This window comes from Phocoena phocoena, chromosome 5 (genome assembly GCF_963924675.1).
Source record: "Phocoena phocoena chromosome 5, mPhoPho1.1, whole genome shotgun sequence".
NCBI lineage: Eukaryota > Metazoa > Chordata > Mammalia > Artiodactyla > Phocoenidae > Phocoena > Phocoena phocoena.
Genome location: NC_089223.1, coordinates 32,794,911 through 32,816,847, shown reverse-complemented (window position 1 = coordinate 32,816,847; position 21,937 = coordinate 32,794,911). Strand labels below are relative to the sequence as shown.

The 21,937-nt window shown below is 46.5% G+C and overlaps 1 protein-coding gene across 1 annotated transcript; it reads left to right on the top strand.

Moving 5' to 3' along the window:
- The first annotated feature begins 8,537 nt into the window (after positions 1 to 8,537).
- Positions 8,538 to 16,899, top strand: SFRP2 (secreted frizzled related protein 2). Its single transcript, XM_065877727.1, has 3 exons — positions 8,538 to 9,276; positions 11,634 to 11,714; positions 15,714 to 16,899. The coding sequence occupies exons 1-3, from the start codon at positions 8,778 to 8,780 to the stop codon at positions 16,016 to 16,018; spliced, it is 885 nt and encodes a 294-aa protein (XP_065733799.1). The 5' UTR covers positions 8,538 to 8,777; the 3' UTR covers positions 16,019 to 16,899.
- The last annotated feature ends 5,038 nt before the right edge of the window (positions 16,900 to 21,937 follow it).

The following is a 21,937-nucleotide window of genomic DNA, read 5'->3' as shown; positions in this document are numbered from 1 at the left end:
TAAAAAAGAATGTGTATATATATGTATAACTGAATTACTTTGCTCTATAGCAATAATTAACACAACACTTTAAATCAACTATACTTCAATAAAATAAAATTAAAAAACCCTACACCCATCTGAGAGTGAACACATTCTTCTCCCAGAAAACATGAACTCATGGAGTGGCAGCCCTTATCCATGACTCATCCTCCCCTCACCTTCCCTGTGGATCACCCTCGTGGTAGACAGAACTGAGCCTTCCAAGGATGTTCTCCGAGAACCAGAAAGTTCTGGTTCCCAAAGTACATTCTTCTCTGCACAAAGGGATATTTGAAATACGTGAATGGGAAAAATGGCTCAGAAAAATAAGAGCTAACCCTTCTCAAATTCTAACCACGTCATTTTTGAGGTTAAAAGCAAAGCTCAATTGCTTTTTTTTTTTTCATTGCAAATCTAAAATTCCTCTTTTCAACCAAGTTGATATGGGAAATATGAGAAAAACAGTTTCTGCGTTGTGGCCAACCTGTCCAAATGCCAGAAGACATTACGATCAAACTAATATGTTGGAAGAAATCTGGACAGTGAGGTGCTTACCCAGACCCATGTTAATCATGATAGGCACAAATCAGTCACTACAAAAGCAGTGCCACTTATGAGCCGGTAAGAAACTGGAGAGGAAACATCAATGCAGAGAAATTCACTCATGAAATTGAATATGGTTCAAATATTACATTCAAAGGTAATTTATTATGACATAGATCAGCATTTGTTGACATATGGAAAGTTGTTATAAACAGTATGTATGTTTGCATTTTTATAAAGCTTTGTGTGTATTCATTTTCTCTTACATTAGAAAAATACAATTATGTTTCTCATTTTTTGGCAAATCAGGACAGTGAAATTAAAAGATTTCTACTTTCCTCTTTATAATTCTCTGTGTTGCCTGAATTTTTTACTTGTATTACCTTTACAAACAATAGGCATTGGTGGGGGGGAGCAATTCATGAGTAAAAATGAAAGTTTCATATTAACTTGATTTAATTTTCAATTCATTCCTTCAGTCCTCTATCCAGTTGTCTGCTGTTGATTTGGGAAATGCAGCTGTGCAGGATACATCATTTATCTGGTGGTTAATGAGAATTTCCCATGTAACTATTACAGTCCAGAGTTTCTTAGACACTGAATATTCTTCTCTGAAAGTAACTTCATAAACTGGACAGAATGTAATCTCCTTTTGTTAGCTTAAGCTGGTCCATCTGTTCCTCTCAAGATCTTTTACAGAAGGTTTTTCCGACTGCCTGCTTTCTAATAAGGCTTATGACTATATTCTATCACAATTCGAAAAGGAACTAAGGCTCTCAGACATGACCTACAACACATATTTTGCTCTATGAGAATCTTCATAGCTTTCACAGCCTTTTATCCAAGTGCAGTGGGGAAAAGTCTTTATCCTCAGAAATATGTGCCATCTTCATCTTTAAAGCTAAATGCAGGGAAGTGGAAATTTTACCTTTACCTGCAAATACTAAACCATAAACCCTTTAAAGGTGGGGACCTTTTGATTACTCCCACAGTATGTGGTAGAGGCCCAATAATCTTTTGATTGGATGGATAGAATTAAACCCCGAGGAGCTTGAGGAATTACTTCTTTATGGCATTAGGTTGTAATTACATCATCTATGGTTAAAAAGAAGAGCAGTGCAGAATATTTGTCCTGCCTCTCGTGATATGGCAACATTCCATGGAAATAATTCAGTGACTACCTGGCTAAGTCTGTTAGATACCATGAGAATAGCCTAGGGAATAATACATTCTTTCACCAAAAAAATAAATAAATAAATAAAAATCCAAAATAAAAGAAATCTGGTTGTGAGGCAGGGTACGAGCAAAATTGACAGCCCCCCTCCATCTTCCCCCCTCCCACCACACCCAACTGCTCTGAACGCAACGATAACTAGCATAAGAAGTAAAAGTTTCAACTTAATAATACCAAACAGCTTAGAGTTAAAGGCTTGTTTATTCCAGGGAAAATTGATAAAAGAAAACATCTGATAATCTTGCTCATTTTGAAGCTCTAATCCAGACAAACTTGGACATGGAAAGGGTTTCTGAACTAGTACAAATAATAATAAATTAACTGTACTCATAAAAGCGCTCTTTTCTTCTTTATTTTCTTCCAGGGCAGAACTTGTCATGAGTGTCTTTAATTAATTAAGATTTCAAGGAAACTAAGGGAAAACAGCAAAGCTGTGGATGACATGTCTAAGAGGATCCCTACACACTTCACAGACTGGCCATCTCCCAGAAACCCAATTTAACATTTGGAACTGTTATTTCTATGTAATATTTCACTCCCTATTGTACCACTGGAGATTTACAAGCTATTAAGAAATATTAGGCTTGCTAATGAAACTTTAACATTTAATGCCAATGAATTCATTCAGAGTGCTGAGTCTGTGTGTTTGGATACTGTAGTTTGAAGTTACAGGTTACACTATTGGCCCTAAATTAACTAAAAACAAATGCTTTTTCTAATTTACAGATTTCTTTGTTACTGTGAAGACCTGTGACTTACTGAGTATGTCATAAAAGGATGAATCACTTTAATGAATCTGACAAATGTCTTATTTTGGGCAACATAAAAATCTACCATTATAGAGAAAGACCCAAACAGACAAACACACACAGAGTATGAAAAGGTGTCCCTAAAAGTCAGTTCGGTAAGAATGACAAAGGGCTTTTGATTCTGGGATTTGTATCTGGAAAGACCGTACATGTGTGCAGGAACTCAGATTCCATCTGTTGCTTTAGAGCCAACAGAATTTATTGTATTGACTTTGTGCTCTTATCTGATGGCAGTAAATTCCCACCAGAGGGAAACACCAGCTTAGCCAGTGACCCCTGCTGTTCAAATCAGACAATGGAGCAGGTCTTTCTTCCCAGAGGCACTCTGTGGCTTCTGGACCGCCCTCTATGAACGGCCTTGGGATTCTGCACTTTCCATTCAGGATTTCCTAATGTGGGCAATTAGGAGATGCTTCATTTCAAGAGTCTCATCAGCAGTTGCAACACATCGGTGAGCAATGAACTACTGAGACCCCAGAAAGAGACAGGAAAATTGGGAAGAAAGGGGCAGGGGAGAGGAAAGGGAAAGTATCCACAGGGTTCCTTGCATACCAGCTGTGCTCAGTATTTCTTTAAGAATGCCAAATGGACTAGCTGTACACAGGTGACACGAGCTCCAAGTTTTTGAACCCCCAAGACCAAGGAGTTACTACTGGTCCAGCAAATTTGAGACTTTCTGCTGTAAACAAAAAGTTGCTGGGAGGATACCTGCACTGCACAGAAATAGAATCTCCTTCCCAGAGGTCCAGGACACTGAACCACCTCAGGTGCTTTTGTTTGGTTGGGTGGGTTTCTTTTTGTTTTTTCTTTTGTTTTTGTTTTGAAGCAGAAGCAGCCCAGGGATGCAAGTACCTGCATGCCCTGCATACCATGCCCTAGTTCCATCCTTATTCCCAAAATGTCTAGGGCCATTTTCCCATTGAGGGAACAAGAGAAGAAATGGAAATTGGTCTCTCCCAAGGCAGACAGCCTCCATAATGTGCCTCTAGCTTTTCCTTAGAAAAGTCTACTGTCAAACAGCTTTCTCAGTCCATCCCAAGTCAGCTTTGACTAAAACACTCCAGTGACTGGGGAAGAGCAAGAAAATGATCTGTTGCACTAGTAGATGACCATTGTAGGTGTAATTGTTTTTTACCATTTTGGAGCGACTGTTTTTCAATAGTTTTCTATTGAGCTCCAGAAGTATCCATCCACAATGCCTTCAGGGCTTTCTCAAAGAGCTAGTTCACTGTACTCGGTACCCAGAGGCCTCGGGAACCAGGGGTTCGCACTGGCTTTGGACCTCCACCCCCAGAGAGCTCACACAGACCCGAGCAATTACAGCTCTCGCCGGCGGGCTCCTTCGCTGCCAAGTAGGGCCCGCGGACGACTCCTGCTTCGCCCGCAGGGAATCGTCGCCCCGAGCCCTGTGCTCCGGTAAAGCGCCGACCACAGTCTAGTCTCCGCCGCCCCTCCCGCTCCCTTCCTCGGCCAGCTCGCCGAGTCTGAGCCTCTCTGGACCCTTCGTTTGCTCTTGCAGCGCGGATCTGGGGCCCATCAGCCCCTTAAATCTTAACGAAGGAGGTAAGCGCGAGAGCTTGGGTTAGCAGCTGGTAAACTGTTCGCTCTCTTAAAATGACTTTTCTTAAAATGCGAGGCAAAGGCTTTGCGGTCGAAGGCACGGACCTCGGTATTGGAAATCCGCGACTGAACCCTTGGACTCCGAGGGCCCAAGGGGAGCACAGAGTGGGCGGCAGGGGAGCTGCGGGCACTTGCCCTGAGCGCGTTTGCGCCGGGCACCTTCACGTCCAGCGGCAGTCGGCGTCCCGGCGGTGGGTGCAGGGGAGCGCCAAAAGCGAAACAACCAGGTAATCCCTTCCCGCTGCAGATGTAAAAAACAAACGAACAAAACACCCTGACGCCCAACGTGTAAAAATATAAAAGATCTCAGAGCCTCAACAGAGTAAAGGAAGCCGATTTGCAACCCTAAAAGGGTTTGGGGAAACTATCTGTTTTGGGTAATGGCGCCCCCAGATGGCTGCCGCGAATCCCACGAAAGATGCTGGGGCTGGCTCGCTGCTCCGCCCCCGGGGAGCAGGGAAGGCCCGTGTCCCCAGTCCCACTAGGAGAAGGTGACGTCACCCACCCCGCCGGCCTGCGCGTGGACGAAAGCCAAACCACCGCGCTGTCCTGACAGGTCAGGGTGCATCCCCACAGCCGCCGGGGCAGGAACCTCTCCCAGCCGAGGCACGTGCAACACCACCAGCTGTGCCACACGCTGTGTGACCCAGTTCTAGTTCCTTAACCCGTCCGTGCCTCAGTGTCTTCGTGACTACTTATTTGCAAAATGATAATAATCACACCCACCTGCCGGGTGGTAGTGAGGATTTCCGGGGTAGCGCTCAGCCGGTCTGTTAGGGCTTCGGCGCGGGGCGTCGTTCTCCGTGCTTACCCAGGGCGCTCCAGGCCTGCCCTCTGTAACTGCATTCTTCCCCACTCACGAGTTGTTGTAAAGGCTTAAATCGCAAGAGGCCGTGCATTTTAACAGGGAGCGTCAAAAACCAAGCTTTCCAATCCAGTGGGGGCTAAGAAGCTTGTTTCCAGTTCGAGGTTGCCCCTCCACCGGTGCTGGATTGTGAGAAATTAAGACGTCGGTTTATCACACGTGTCGTTCACCCCCTTCTTGCTTGCACTCCCTCTCGGAAATAAGAGTCTGAACGCCTTTACTCAACTATTCTGGGGGGGGGGGGGGCGAGGGGGTTTGGAAGTCTCGGTTTCCCCGGTTCTCCGCCGAAGCAGAGCAGACGCAGGGGTCTGGAGGCCCCCTGGAGACCGCCCCCAGCCCCAGGGCAGAATCTCTGGGCCGCAGAATGAGGGTCCTGCCTGCCCAGAAACTCTTCCAGACGGCACAGGTTTAACCAAGCAGCCGAATTGTTCTGGCGAGATTGGCAGGAACTTTCTTTGTGCCTCAAGATTCTTTAGTGCCTTGACAACAGAAAACAAGCAGAGAAGCGGGGCCAAATCCAGAACGGGGTTGCTGAGGTTCTCAGGCCTGCAGCATTCGGGTGGAGTGTAGTTCATCGTCGGGGGGTGGGGGGAGCACGCCCAACCCCGTCACCTGGGGCCCATGGGCCACCCCTTTAAGCAGGTCGCCCGGCAGGGTACTTCGGCCCTCAGAGGAGTGGTCACCCCCACTACTTATCCTGGGTTTGGGCGAATAGTTTCCATTCCTAAAAAACGGCAAGTACTAAATAGACCCCGGAGGAGTGGGGGGTGTAGGGGTGAGAGGGGTAAGCATTTGACTCTCCATTTGTGGAAAACAAAAGCCTTTGGCGGATTTTGATAACTTGCATGGATCGGAGGAGACCTGTAGGCCCAAGGGCCGGCATGGAGGGCAGAAGAGTCCGGGTTACTGAAGGCGCCGCTGGGCTACACCACGTGCGCCCATCTCTCTGCGGTAGCACAGCGACCCGGGCGGGGGAGACGCGCCAAGCATCTGTGTTCGAGCATTTGTCACACAGACAAAGGTCCGCGCTCGCGTCCGGGCCTCGGTGAGAGGTTATTCTCCTCTTCGTCTGCAGTCTGCTCGTCTGGCTGGTGCGCCTGTCACACGCGCACGCGCTTGGCCAGGCGCTAACGAGCGGCGGAAGAGAAAGGAAGTGGGCCGCGACCCGAGGTGGGGGAGGAAGACGCAGCCTGTGCAGAGTGAGGTCTAGGCTGAGCTGCGCGGGTGAATGGAGGGGCCGCGACCCCGGAACCAGGCAGGCCAGAGCGCGAAACTAGGCGCGGCCGAGATGGAGCCCCTAGTGCGGCTCCCGACGCCCCCTGGCGGCCAGTGAGGCAGCGGGTTCTCGAAACAATGCGTCCGGCCGCGCGGGCCCCAAGGGCTCCTGGGCCCCCAGCCTCTCTTGGGCGCACGGCCGCGCACCGCCTCGAAGCAGCCCGACCGGCTTCGGGCTCCTTGACCCCCGAGGGGTTCTGAGAAGCGGAGGGGACCCAGGGGAAGGCGTTGGGGCTGGGGTCGGTGGAGGCGGGAGGGCCTTCATCCCAGCCCCGGGCCCAAGTCCTAGCATCTCTCAGAGCTCAGGCTCTGATTAGCTGCTTGGTTCGGTGTGCTTCCGTTTTATTTGAGGTTTCTTTTCAAAGTAATTTGTACTGGGGAGCGGGGCTTTTAGGCATCTTAGTGCTTTAGTTAGACACGAAAAGACCCAGGACCCATTCGGCAGAAGAGCGGACTTTTGCTGCCGCCCCCGGCCCTTCTCCTGCAGAGCACCAGCGTCAAAGGAGACAAGACGCAAGCTGGGGTTTTAAGGACCCAAATTATTGGGTCAAAATCAAAAGATACTCTCCTTCCAGGTGGCGATTTTCCTGGTGGGTTCACGGCCAGGATGGGGTAAGAGAAAACACTAAGTGGGCTTTCGCCATCCCACGTTAACCCCCTCCTCTAAGCAGTGGGACCACAAAGCTAGCTGGGCGACTTGGGCCTGGGGTGCCGCCAAGGCCAAAGCATCTTCCGGAAGGAGGGAAATAGAGAAGCTGCGGACGGAGCCCACCGATGGCTCTAAGTGACCGGGAAGTGATAACGATGCGCCCACCTTCCATATGAAAGAACCTTGGAGTCTCGCTCTCCGGGGATTCTTTCTTTGGAGCTGCACCGCCAACCTGCGGGGAGTGGGGGGGGGGTGGCTGAGACGCAGGAGACGATCAGCCACAAGGGGAAACTCAGGGCGATTAGAAGAAAGGAGCCCCCCCCCACACACACACACACACCTTCCTCCTGCTGACACCCTAGTGCCGGTTTACAGCTGTGAACTTAGTTTGGAGTCCTCCGGGGCAAGAGATTCCCAGCTCCGCGACCGCACAGGCCCTCTGCCTGTTAGCCTCCGTACACCCGGTGACCGCCGGCATATGTAGCGTGAAGGAGCCGCCTCTGCCCAGGCTTCGTGTATGTCTAAGCAGGGCTTCTTCCTCTGCCCCCACCCCTTCCCAGCCTGCCCACCTGGGGCACTTTCTACCAGTCCCTTGTGCCGGGCACCAGCCTTTCCAAACCGTGCCCTGAGGGCACACACTCCTCAGCGCCCGCCGTCAGGGCGAGAGTGGGTTAGGGCGCGTGGTGCCTTCGAGGCTTGAGTCAACCCGTTCCTTTAGGCAGGAAGGGCAGGTCTCTTCTCCCAAACCGGGAAATGGTGGGCAGTCGTGTGTGATTCTGACGAAACTCTGTAGAGGCGCTTCCACAATGGCCAAATTTTCTAGACTTACCCCAGCAAAACACCCCCAAGGTTTTACTGATATTTCCTTTTTCATGTACAAGTTTTGCTCATACGACTCCACTTATATAAATTCTGATATTTGAAAGGGCAGGCGGGAGTCACTGTACGGGTTGGGCCAGGCTGGGAACCGTGGTTGGGGATCCGAGAGGAGAGCAACCGGGCCGAGACGGCCTCGGGCGGGCAGGTCCCGGGCGCGGGCCAGGGGCACAAAGAGCCTGCCGGCTGCTGGCTCGCTACTGCCTGGAACGCAGTTCCGCCCAGCAGACCCGGGGCTCGAGCTGAAACTTCGTGCTGGGGTGAAACAAACCCACGCCCGGGCCTCCGGGGGCGGAGCGCGTTCCCTCAGGGACCTGGCGACAAGGCCGCTGGTCACGTCCCCCTATCTCCCGCAGCCCGTGCTCCGCACGCCCACTGTTGGGGCGCAGCTGCCAGGCTAGTCTATTTGTTTGTTTGTTGTTTACAGCAGTCCTTGAGCGCGCGCTTGGCAGCATCCTGTGGGGCGCAGCCAGAATTTCCTTCCAGGGAGCGCGTGAGGGGCATTCTCAACAGAAAACCAGACCCAGAGAATAGTGACCAAACCTCCTCGGATTACTCTCCACTGGCTCCTCCCTCGCTCCCCCCACCTCCAGATTTGCATAAAAAAGGCCAAGAAAACGCTGGCCGGGCCCCAGCAGTGGCTCACTCTGTTCCCCCGGGTCGGAGTCCCCTGGAGCTGCGCGCGGACTTGCTGCGCGGAGCCGAACGCACAGCACCTCGCCCCCACAGTCCGCGCTCCCGGCGTCCCGGCGTTCCCACCGCCCGCTTCCCAGGCCCCGAGCCGCGCTGAGCGCAACGAGCGGGCCGGAAAGAGCTCCCGGCCCCTGCCGTCTCGCGCTTCCCCGCCTTGGCTCCCTCCGCCCCACCGGGGGTCGCGCGCCCACGATGCCGCAGGGTCCCGGGTCGCTGCTGCTGCTCGTCCTCGCCTCGCACTGCTGCTTGGGCTTCGCGCGCGGGCTCTTCTTCGGCCAGCCTGACTTCTCCTACAAGCGCAGCAACTGTAAGCCCATCCCGGCCAACCTGCAGCTGTGCCATGGCATAGAGTACCAGAACATGCGGCTGCCCAACCTGCTGGGCCACGAGACCATGAAGGAGGTGCTGGAGCAGGCGGGCGCCTGGATCCCGCTGGTCATGAAGCAGTGCCACCCGGACACCAAGAAGTTCCTCTGCTCGCTCTTCGCCCCCGTCTGCCTCGATGACCTGGACGAAACCATCCAGCCGTGCCACTCGCTCTGCGTGCAGGTGAAGGACCGCTGCGCTCCGGTTATGTCCGCCTTCGGCTTCCCCTGGCCCGACATGCTTGAGTGCGACCGTTTCCCCCAGGACAACGACCTCTGCATCCCCCTCGCTAGCAGCGACCACCTCCTGCCGGCCACCGAGGAAGGTAAGCCCTCCTCCTTATTACACCCCCCCCCCACCAGCTCCGCTAAGACTTTCCGGGGGTGTTCTTCCGGCCCCCGCCCACCATCCCGATGCTTCCCCGCCGGGGGTGCCAGTCCCGGGCAGGGCAGCCGCTCTCCTTGCCCTGGTGTGTCATCGTGACAAATCTGAGATACCCCCCCGCCCAAACACACACCCAAGTCTCTCATTCCCTTCCCGAGTTGTACCAGTTGCTCTTTCTTAGGGACAGTTTAAAAGGGGGGTGGGGGGAGAAAACGTAGAACTGGAAGAGATCTTTCCCGTGTAGATAAATGTACAATTCTTTGTGAAGATGCTAGCACGGGGGCTGCAATTGAGAGTGTTGGAAGTGGTCCTGCTAGGAGGAGTTGGCGGTGAGCACCCTGGCCAGAGCACGCTGGCCTCAGCCTCACGCAGCACGTTGTTACCACTGGGCAGGATTCTAGGCACAGGGACATTCCCTACAGGCACGATCGCCAAAATGTGCAAACAGATAGTCTTTTAAGGCACTCTCTGTTCTTTGCCGATTTAGGCTTTGTAAATAAAAAGCAGGACTGGCTCATGCGTGTTGAAAATTGAGCATTGGTTGTTAACTGCCCAGAGGTCCAAGAAAGAGGGCACAAAGGGAATCTCCAGAAATCATTTTTCTATCACTAATCAGCTTTTATCTTAGGAGTGGTTTTAATTAACTGGAGAAAATCGTGCAAAAGAGAGTTTCCCAAGTTTTTTAGAAAATAGGGGGGGAGTTCCTGTGCAGAAACCATCAAAGCAATGAAAACCTCATGGGCGCTTGATAGTCTTCCTGAAAGGAAAACATATACAATGTGTCTGAGCTGATTTAGGTTCCCCCGCGATGGAAAGGGGGCTTCCTAATCCCTTTCAGGGCTCCACCAGCATCTCCCTTTCCATCTCTAATTGTTTTCCTACAGCCATCATTAGTTAAAGAAAATGCAGAGTTGCTTAGCAATCTTTCCTGGCAGGCACCGTGAGTTTGCAATCATCTTATTGGTTAGATTTATAATTTATTGCAAATGTTTGGCATATTTCAAACATTTGTCCAACATATACCACAGACCAACCAACACAGGTTAGTAACATTTTATATACACTCCTAGAGCTCCTAATTGGAAAAGTTTCATTTTGTTTGAGACAGAGGAGTTAAGGGCAGTTTTATGTGTGTTGCTTTTGTTTTTGTTTTTCACAGTCCCACCAACATTATATATTACATTTCTCGAAAAAGTCATTTCTCCCTTCAAAATAAAAGTTTACGTGTTTCAAAATCTGCTCTGCGCTTTTTCTTATTTGATAAATAACTTCTAAAATGAGTCATATAGTTCTTTTTTCCCTGCGAAAATGCAATTTCATATTAATGAAATTTCACCTAAATTTTAAAGACAGCATTAGTGCATTTATAAGTGGGAGAAAATGAATGTTTTCTTTTTTCCCTTTTCCCAAGGAATCAGACTCTTTTAGAGGAGCCTTTAGCAGTGCTAGTGCACCTTCCTGGGTTTGGTCAGATTTTCACTGGCTTCAGGAGAAGCTTTGGGTTTTTGTTTGTTTGGGTTTTGTTGTTGCTGTTGTTTTGTCTGTTTGTTTTCGAGAGTTTGAAACAGGCAAAGAGAGGCAAGAAGAATCTGCACCAGGGATGAAGATAACAGTGAAATAAATGCTGCTTAACTCAAGCACAAACTTGGCAGAAAGCACGAGGTGATACAGAACCATTTAGAGCAGGCTATAGTCATTAGCAAGGTGTGCTTCCAAGGGGGAAGAACCCAGATGTGAGCCTTACAATGCTAGCCACCCCACCCTGTCCAGACCTGAAAATATCTTGAAATGACTCCCCCGAGAGACAGGTCAGCTGAAGAGCCCAGCAGAGGCCAGGCTGCACCAGTGACCTGCAGCTGAGAAAGACGATCTTCTGGCCGTAGTTTGTGGTTGCTAGTTTTCCAAAATCCCTTAAGGGTCTTTTGGTGCTTTCTCCCCAGAGAGGCTTTGGGACTAACTTTTTCAGAGACCGAGTTTGTCCCAGGAGTGGGAGGAGGAGTGAAAAGCTGCAGCCTGTCTCTGTTACCTGTGGCTGTACCTGCACACTCCGCCAGGGCGCCCTTTGCTTGGGGAGTCGTCATACATGAAACACAGCATGTGGGCATTTTTGCCTGTCGAAAAGATGGGAGGCATGGGAGACTCTCTTAGGAATGAGTGGTCCCTCTTTCACAAATGAGGCAGAAGCTGGGGTCTTACAGGACAATTGCTACTCTTGCCTGAATGAGCCCCTGTGAGTTGTGTACAAATGCCACCTGCTGTTTCGTTTTAAGCAAACTTACGAACTTTTCACATTTCTAGCTCCAAAGGTATGTGAAGCCTGCAAAAATAAAAACGAAGATGACAACGACATAATGGAAACTCTTTGTAAAAATGATTTTGGTAAGTAATACACCACCAACAACAGAAGTTTTATTGCCCAGTACAACTTAAAGGTACAATTCTTTAAGATGTTACTAGATAAAGTTTGGGTGACATATCATCACAGATCATCTTTCCTTGAGCTAATTATCTGTGTTATCCTAGTTTCCTCCCTATGTAACTGTCTTGTATCGAGTTGTATCCTTTTAGGTGAGAGTCATTGCTCTGTTAAGCAATTATCAAATAATGAGAGTTGTTCACGTTATGAATTTCCGATGGCACATTTTTCATTTCACTATGGCTTTTTCTTGCCAACAAGCATAATCTCAGACCATGTTCTCTTCTAGTCACTTAACATGTGTCCCAGGGATGGGAACATGTAAATATTAGCCTCAGCAAAACAGATTCAAGGCATGGAGTTGGCCAAAAATTGAAATTTACTCCAGTGCCAAACAAATATTTTTACGTTACTCGTAACCCATGATGCTCTGCTTCCCATGTTCCACCATCAGTGAGTATATCCAAGGTACTGGTTAATAATATGTCGGGGAGAGTTTCCTTAAATTTAAAAAGAAGAAACAATAAAGCTAGGAGTTTACTTTGGCAAGATACATGCAAGGTGCCATGATGACAAGGTTCTGGAGGACAGTAAATAATGTGCGAGGTATGTTACCCAAGTTCCACGGCGTGCGGGTCATTCCCCTTAAGAAAGAACTATAAGAGGAAGGAGGGTTGGAGACTGTCCACCCAGAGCTCCAGCAGCACCTCATCTGTGTCCTCAGCGCTCCAAGGGGAGCAGAGGAGCCAGCTAGATACAGATCAGTGCTGTGTTGGGGGAGGAGTTGGGGGTGGCCAGGAACTTTGCCGAGACACCTGAGACATTCGTGTTTTCCTCCCATTCCAAGAGCAGGCACTTTTGGGTGTGTTTGAGGGGTTGGTATTTAAAAGTATTTACTCAGGCAGAAGGTTGAATTTACTGGTAAACAGATGTGGTCCCTGTTCTAGCAAACAATAACAGACTGTAACAGATCTGTATGAACACTTCTACATACTCAACTAAGTCCTGGAGACAGAGAAATCACTCCAGCGCCCACTGTGGAGGACTGCTCTCCCACCCTCTCCTTACAGCTTGCCAGCCCAGAAATCTCAGACCTGGCCAGGTCCCTGAAACTGGAAACAACCCAATCACTGCCCCTTACAACCCCAGGTCTCTTGCAGGAAGGGTCCTGGTCTTAACCTTAGCAGGTCCTGGGACAGCCGTAGCTATAGGAGAAGATTCAAACAGCTGAGGAAGGGGAAAGGAAGGAGGTAACTCTGAGTCCTAGCCAGTCCTTCCCCTCAGTGAGAGCCACAGATAGATGATAGGGTTTCAAATGTCTATATTCTAATACATACAACTCTCAAAGTAGGAGAGGGCCAGGCATGTTGGCAGCAGCAACCCTAAAGCTCCAGAGCCTTGCCCAAAACACGGTTCTTAGCTTCCATGCTACAGGATTTGATTAAGGACAAAATTTTTTAATATAATTTTAATAAAGTTTATATAAAAATGTATATAAAATATCATTTTCTTCTGGCAAGTTATGGCCTTTGCACTAGATTTAGCACAGATCACTCTCCTGACTTCCATGAAGAAGTTTAGTGGAGCTCCATAAAAGTTGAAATTAGAGCACACGTGCACACACACACACATTACCTGCTTGCTTTGTGGCTTACCTTACAGAAGACCTCCTTCCTAAGAATGCTGTATCAAGACCTGGGCCAAAAAATGTTTGTGTGTGTGTGTGTGTGTGTGTGTGTGTGTGTGTGTGTGTGTGTGTTCAACGTTCTCTCTCCTTAGAGGAGAGAGCCTTTCAAAACAATATGGAAGTCATTACACTTAAGGTATCACACATGCAGATACCTCACAAGCTTTGTTTTCTATTTCTCCACATTCAGTTTGTCCCAAAGGGGATAATGAACCTAAATTGTAGGGGGTGCGTGTTATACTGGTTTATAGGTGGTTCTCCACATCGCCTCTGTACTCTGGGGGAGTAATGACAGGGTAGAAGGAACAAGGGTAGAAATCTGAATCATCCATGAAAGCATGACACTTTCCCCACTGCACTTTGAGTACAGGGAGGATGGAGAAGACCTCCTTACTACAGTGGGGAAAGTACTGGTGAAGAAAGAATAGCCCAGAACTGCCTGCCTCTGTATGCAGCCTATTGTTGGAGCAGACAGTATCAACACCCCTGCCTCCTACCATGTGTGGCATCCCCGTTCACATCTTGCAGGGCAGGAAAAGTTATTTGAGGGTTTGATTTCCTCTATTTGGTCCCAGCTGAAAACCCAGGGAGGAAATGTCTGAAGTTTTCCCATGGTAAGCTCTTACAAAGTTGGTTATTTCATAGCTAGAGAAAGATGAGTAATAAATCTCCCCCCTTGTTAAAAGTGATGGTTCTTCTGATATTTGGAGCTCAAGAATGTCTAATTTGACCAGGCGAAATCTCGCACATGCTCTGTCTGTGCTATGGATGAGGCTCCCAGGTAACATTACAATCACTTCTCCCACCATATACCTTCCCCACTCCCAGCCCTTAGGCAGAGGCCATAGGACCATGTGACATTGCCACGTGGCTTATCTCATGATAAACCCTGAGAACTCAGTACTAGAGCCCAGATGCATATCAGACAAATAATGGTTGGCCAAGTCCCAGTATCCTTGATTTACCTGGTTGAGCCTCAGTCATTTCCTGGTTGCCTAGAAAAGCCATGCTTAGTCAAATTCTCCTTCTGAGAGAGAAAGAAAGAAAGAGGAAGAAATTTCCAGAACAGTGATATACACACAAAAGACCTCTTCCTCTATTACTAATTTAAACAATGCATTAAACTCCATCAGAGTCAAGAAGTCACACCTGCATGTCATCTCTATGGAACAATTGTTAATGTCACCAAGGGTCGGAAGACACATTACAGTGGGCATATTAATGCACCAGCCAGGACAAGAAATTCAATACTATGCCTAAGAGATCACAGTGGTGTTACAGGAGGAGGTTTGGGGACCAGAGTTCTGAGAATTAGACTCAGCCAGGGCACAGTCTAACTGGGTGACCTCATGTTACGTCACTAAACTTCTCTGGATTTCAGATTCTTTGTGTACCAAGAAGAGATTTTAACTGGATGATCCCTTCCAACCTTAAAATTCTATCCTTTCCCTGCCTCATGGGGTCTTGAAATTTAATTCCAGCATGTATGTTTGTAGGGTTGTCTTTCCCAAAGCATACTGTTCATGACTATAAAATGTGTCTTTTATCGTAAACCACTTACTTTTGGTCTTAGCATTCTAATGAGTCTACTTATCCATCTTGGAAACAGTACATATATGATCTGTAAACGCCTTGGCCTCGGACAGGCAAATGATAGCATATGAGGATGAGGTCTTCAGAAAAACACTTTTACAGCTAAACATGTTGTGCTCTTAAAAAGAGTCTTGGCTGTTTTTTCTGAGTTACTTTACCAAATCAAATGCAGCTGTAAGATCAATTCTCCTTCCTTGTAGTTTGTTCTTTAGAAAACAATGATTTTGTGATATAATTTCCTTACAGGTTTGTCCAAAAACCTCTCCGACGTAATAAATTGAGTTTAACGTTTACGGCCACAGAAGGATCGTGTTTCACCTAAGAGTCAGGCATTTCTTTTCATGCTGAAGTTTCCAATAGGGAAAGTCATTTGTCAAGGAGAGCACACACCACAGGCAGCCTACGTACAAACACAAGAACACAAGGGCAAGGAAGAAAAGTCAATTGAGTCCCCGCAAAGAGAGTTTTTAAAGGATGGCTGGTTTGAAACAAAGTGCCTGACAAACCCTTTGAGGCTTTAGAAATGGAGTCACCTGCTGCCCTCAGCTCCCAAGCCCCTACCCGCAGCCCCTGACAGTCCCATCAGCCCTGGGAAGCTCTTCTTCCCTCTCCCAAGCCGAGTCACAAATATGCAGTGGGATGTGTTCCCTCCTTATCACTCTGTCCTCTCTTGTCTTCGTAGCACTGAAAATAAAAGTGAAGGAGATCACCTACATCAACAGAGATACCAAAATCATCCTGGAGACCAAGAGCAAGACCATTTACAAGCTGAACGGTGTGTCCGAGAGGGACCTGAAGAAGTCGGTGCTGTGGCTCAAAGACAGCCTGCAGTGCACGTGCGAGGAGATGAATGACATCAACGCGCCCTACCTGGTCATGGGGCAGAAACTGGGCGGAGAGCTAGTCATCACCTCTGTGAAGCGGTGGCAGAAGGGGCAGAGAGAGTTCAAGCGCATCTCCCGCAGCATCCGCAAGCTGCAGTGCTAGTCCCGGGGCCATCCCCCGGGCTCTGCTGACCCTTTCCACTTCTGCTGTGGGACCTCAGCACTCATTTCCCAAGCACAGTCCCTGCAGCTCCAGCCCCAGCCTGGAGCGGCTTTCCCCTGTCTTTTGCACGTTTGCAGCCCTGGCATTTTCTGAGTTATAAGGCCTCAGGAGGCCTCAGGAACAAATAGTTGTTTTCACATAAAGGAAAAACCCACCCAAATCTTGTAGAAATCTTCCAACTAATAAAATCACGAAGATTTTTATGAAGTTTTAAAATAGCTCACTGAAAAGCTAGTTTTGAATACGTGCAACTGTGACTTGGGTTTTATTTTTTTTGGTTGTTTGGTTTGGGTCAACCGAGTTTCACTTTCTGCTGAGGTTGCCATAATGTGCAAATAGCTTTACTTTCCTATGTGGCCCAAACTTTCACTTTTCTGTTGTGGGTCCAAAACCCAGTTGAGATAAAGCTGGCTGTTATCTCAACTTCTCTCTCAGCTCCAGCCTGACACTCAGCACCTAAGTCTTATAATGATTCACCTGTCATTTTACATCCCTGTTGGGAACTTACAACTCTAGCATGTATTGCATTTTGCATTTCCAGGTAGAGTACTTCCATTTATAAAAACCACATTAACCACCGTAGCATGAGTTCTTCAAATAAAGGGCAAGACAGACTGATGTTATGATTGACCCGAGTACTTTAAGCTTTGTTTAAAACATTTTTTTTACTTAATTTTGCAAATTAAACCATTGTAGCTTACCTGTAATATACATAGTAGTTGACCTGAAAAAGTTGTAAAAATACTGCTTTAACCAACACTGTAAATATTTCAGATAAACATTATATTCTTGTATATAAACTTTACCTCCTGCTTTACCAACTCCTGGTCTTGTGTCTTGTCTTCTTCGTGGGAGGAGCTGGGAAGGGAGCTGAACAAAAGCTGTCACCTCCTTTGTCCTGAGGCCCAGCCTTCCCGCAGTTTGAAGTGCCCATTTCCTCTGTGACTCAGAAAGTGCATTTCCCCACACCTCCCATCACCCACTCCTGCCTCCCATCTCACTCAGGTTTTACCACTGCGGACCCTGCTGGGAAACGGGGATGGGCAGGCTATTGTCTGGTCTCAACAGTCCCGCGGCAGATCGTGGGGACACTAGTCTTAGCCTACGGTTCACAAGCTTGACAGTTGTGCTTTTCATTTCTGCAGATGTTTATAATGAAAAAGAATCACCATTGCAAAAACATTCATTCTTTCCCCACTTCAACTCAGCTAAACAGAGCCATGATTTGAAGAGTAGCCATTGGAAGGCAGAGGGTAGGGAGGGGATGGTGAAAAAACAGCATGAAGGTGAGAAGGGCATCCATCCACAAAGCTTCCATCCAAACGCTTCGTTGTTCTATTTTAGGAGCCTCCAGAGAAATTCTATTAAACACACGAGGAAACAGGCTCAGGGGGGTTAAGCGGCGTGGACCCACTGCCACAAGGTAGAGTCAGAGCTAAAACTCAGACCTTTCAGATGACAAATTCTATCTTCTATTTAATCCAGGATGGATTATAGGAACAGGGTGGCACTCATCTATTCAACAAATACTCATTGGGCATCTGCTGCATGCCTGGCCCTGTTCTAAGTGCTGTGGACATGTACATCAGTCCTTGTTCTCATGGCATTTACATGAGAGGGTGAAAGAAAACAACCTCAATTACAATTATATATTTACAACTGGTAAGTTACTTGAAGTATAAGGACAGGTAATACATGAGAACAACAGAGTGTCCTCAGCAAATTTGAAATCTTTAGTGGTGTTCGTGTGAAGACTTTATCTGATAGCATTTTGTTGATTTAGTTTAAAAGTTTCCTCAACATACAGCCATGATCTCTCTACAGCGCTTCAGCTCTTCTAGCTCCAAAAGTCAATAGAGCCCTCTGCCTACCTGAGCTGCACAATTCCTTTCATCTTTCTCTGGATTACCACCTGACTCTGCTTCTCACCAATTCCACAAACTCATGGCACAACCCTCTTCCTAAAAGGCACGCATGGACTGGAAGAGGGACACTCATGATCAAGACCATTACTCATTGTAAACATTTGAAACAGGAAGCTAGGAACCCTGGAAAAGGCGAGAGAGAGAGGAGAGAGACAGAGAGAGAGAGACAGAGAGAGAGAGACAGAGACAGAGAGACAGAGACAGAGAGAGAGAAGATAAAAGACAAAAGAAAGTAGACCAAGGATTTAGGAATTAGAAAGTGAAAATAAGTACAACACATGCAAAAGTAGTGGAAAGAAACAATTTGGAAGAAACTGACCTGTCTGAATGTCCCCTTTCCAATCAAAACAAAAGCCACCTGCCGGTGTTAAGGGATGCAAACTTTCCAGCTCTGGAGAGCTCGTTAATGCCAGACAGTCTCCTTTGGTCGCTTTGTAAAGAAGTAGCAGAGGCATCACTCCCGTGCCTGCATCCTGCCTTATGGGTCTCTCTATGGACTTTCCAATCCCCACACACACATCTTGTTCCCATCTTTGGCAAGCCTATAAGCCAATGAGACATGTTTGGACAGAGCAGGTAGGTTTTTGGTTCATTTTTCATTCTGTTTTATTGTTTTCTTTTGCATGATGATTCAAATATATATGGCTCATTTTTGAAATAATCATGGCTGTATTCTTTTTCTTTTTTTCTTCTTTTGCGGTACGCAGGCCTCTCACTGTTGTAGCCTCTCCTGTTGCGGAGCACAGGCTCCGGACGCGCAGGCTCAGTGGCCATGGCTCACGGGCCCAACCACTCCGCGGTATATGGGATCTTCCCAGATCGGGGCACGAACCCGTGTCCCCTGCATCGGCGGGCGGACTCTCAACCACTGCACCACCAGGGAAGCCCTCATGGCTGTATTCTTAATTAGTTTTTCAACTATTAGATTTCTTTCATAGGCAGATTAAAAACACAAATGTTCACCCATTATTGTAAAAAGAAAGCAAGCCATCAGAAGACATTGGATTTCTGAGTTTCCTAAGATGATTCATGACCTGTTAATAAACTGCTAAAATGCCCCAAATAGGAGATCAGGAAAGTTTAGAGATATAAAAACTACACATCTACTACACATGTAACTCCTCTTCCCTTTCCTAAATAACCTGAGAAATGAGTTGTGTACAAGAACACATTTATAAGACTTTTGGGACAACATTTCCTAAGTGTTCAAAGGCTCTGTCTACATGCACTGAAATTCATAGAGTTAAAAAAGATCCATTTTACCTAACAGCACCCTCCAGTCTTCATTCCCTATTCTGTCATCAAATGATAATTTGATTTTTTACCTTTCAAATATTGTCTACTACCAGGTATTCAATGTTCTTGATGGCGGGAGGGGTCACCTTGGAAAGCAAGTCCAGGCATATGTATCCCGCATGCAGTCACTGCCTCTGGATTATGAAACAGTGTGATTTTTGCCCATGAAACTTGTTGCACAAATACATATTAATTCATTAACTCAGCAAAGATTTTCTGAGCACCACCTACCACCATTGATGTATTCACTCAATAATGGGTAGTGAGTGCTTACCCACATGCCAGGCGCTGTTCTGGGTGGTGGGTGCACAGTGATCCTGCCCTCCTTCAGCTTCTATTCTAGAGTTAGAAATTGTGTTAGGCACTAAAGATAGACGGATCCTTCCCAAAAGGAACTCTCAATCCAGTAAGAGAGAGAGGCATGCAAACAAATAATTCCAACATGCTGTGTTAAGAGGGAGGTATGCACATGCCAAGGGATGGCATAAAGGAGAGAGTGGATTAACTCAGGTAGAAAATAGAATGTTTGGTTCAGGTCGAGCTCAGGTAAAGGTGCTTGAAAGGAGAAAACTTTCACTGAGTTGTACCAGAATATTTTCTAATAGGACAGAGCCCTAGAAATTAAGTATTTATCATCAGTTTTACATATTGACGAATCAACATTGTGCAATTATCGTGCTGAAGGTATTGTTCTAGACACTACAAATAAACCTGGCATAAGGTCCATTGCCTTTATAATCAATAAAATCCCCACATCCTCAAATTACAAACAAATGAATTCACATTTAACTTAGAAACAAAGAGCAAGTGAGCATAATAAAATATTTCTTAAAGTTGTCCATGATTGTCCAGAGAATAATGCAGATAGATAGGTGCTAAAAAAAAAATCTATTGATAAAAATAGCAGTTAATACAGATAGCATTAGAAGAAAAAGCCAAAGAATTTAACTGTCCCAAGACGTCCCAGTAGAGAGTAATAATAATTATTAATTTAACAACCCAGACATTCTGCTATACCATGAAATGTGCAAAGCACGAGAACTTACTGTCATTAACTGGCTCCCCAGTAGCAATATCTAAAAACCTATGCACTTCCTCATGCATGCATGTGCTTTCTTGTACACCCACACACAAATGTAGCTCTGGCAGGAAATCTATAACTGTATAATCTAAGGGATGTCAGAACAAACCACTTAACAGACTAGAAACTGCAGTTCAAGTGGCAAGCACCTTGGTGTAGCTTTCGAAATTCAGAGAGACCTAGGCAAGTCAATAGTTTCTGCAAGCCTGATTATCAATAAATAATTAAGAATTATTACTCTATGAGTTATGCTTAATCTCAATACATTCTCATCTGTTGTTCATCGTCTGTTTTAAGGTGGAATTCTCAGAGCTTGTTTCTGTGTAAGGAGGCACCCAGAACAGGAAGGAACACCAGTCTGCAACCAACCCTAGTCCTACCCCGACAGACTCTGCTGCCCCACCAGCAACCCCATATGCTCTTCAAATTCTTGAGCACATTGGGTTGCTCTAGGTGTTATGGCTGATCACGGCCTGCTTGGAAGCAGCTTAGGCAAATAAGAGGGAAAAAATGGAACCATAAGTACTATCTACTCCTCCCTTCTTCCCAAAAGATTTTTCCACCCCCAAAGAAGACTTGGGTGCCTCCATGCTGCCCTCTAACAGCATCAGGCTTCCAATCTGCAGCAGAGTGCTGAGAGTCGTTTCAATTATTCAGCAGTCTTACATTGAACACCTACTATGTGCCAGGTGCTGTCCTAGGTGCTGTGGTCCCAACAATGACCAACATACATGGCTACTCTCAAGAAGAACACAGGCTAATGTGTCATATACACATGTGACATACAATATTAACTGAGACCCAAAATTCTCCAGACTTTCCTGAACACAGTCTTCCTGGGTTCCATTTGTTCTTATGGGTACAGATAAGTTCACATTAAAATAATACTAAAAATCAAAATCTCTAGGCCCAGAAAGTGTCACTAGAGGATTTTGCCAAATATTTAAAGAATAATTGACACCAGTTTTACATAATCTCTTCCAGAAAATAGAAGAGGAGGGAATGCTTCCCAACTCATTTTATGAGGTTAGTATTGCCTTAATACCAAAACCAAATAAAGGACAAAAAAAGAAAACTATAGACCAATATCTTTAATGCATTTAGACACAAAAATCCTCTACAAAATATTAACAAATCAAATCCAGCAATGTGTAAAAAGAATAATATACTACAAACACACTGGATTTATTCAAGGTATGCAAGGCTGTTTCAATATTCAAAAATAAATGTAATCCACCATGTCAACAAGTTAAAGAAAAAAATCATACAATCGTGTCAATTGATGCAGAAGAAAAAGCATTTGATAAAATTCAATACCTATTCATGATAGAATCTCTTGGCAAACTAGGAATGGATAGGAGCTAGGACACAAGATTGACATACAAAATCAATTGTAATTATATATACTAACAACAAACAAGTAGAAATCAAAACAAACTCACAATACCATTTACAACTGCTCCAAAGAAATTAAAATATTTAGGTATAAACGTAACAGAGCATGTATGGGTTCTGTATGCTGAAAATTACAAAATACTGATGAAAGACATCAAAAAA

What these genes read in the sequence shown, in the direction of transcription:
- SFRP2 (XM_065877727.1), top strand. Translation starts at nt 8,778, where the DNA reads ATGCCGCAGGGTCCCGGGTCGCTGCTGCTGCTCGTCCTCGCCTCGCAC. An exon ending in CCTGCCGGCCACCGAGGAAG is followed by an intron (nt 9,277 to 11,633) that starts GTAAGCCCTCCT and finishes TCACATTTCTAG; the next exon opens with CTCCAAAGGTATGTGAAGCC. An exon ending in TCTTTGTAAAAATGATTTTG is followed by an intron (nt 11,715 to 15,713) that starts GTAAGTAATACA and finishes TTGTCTTCGTAG; the next exon opens with CACTGAAAATAAAAGTGAAG.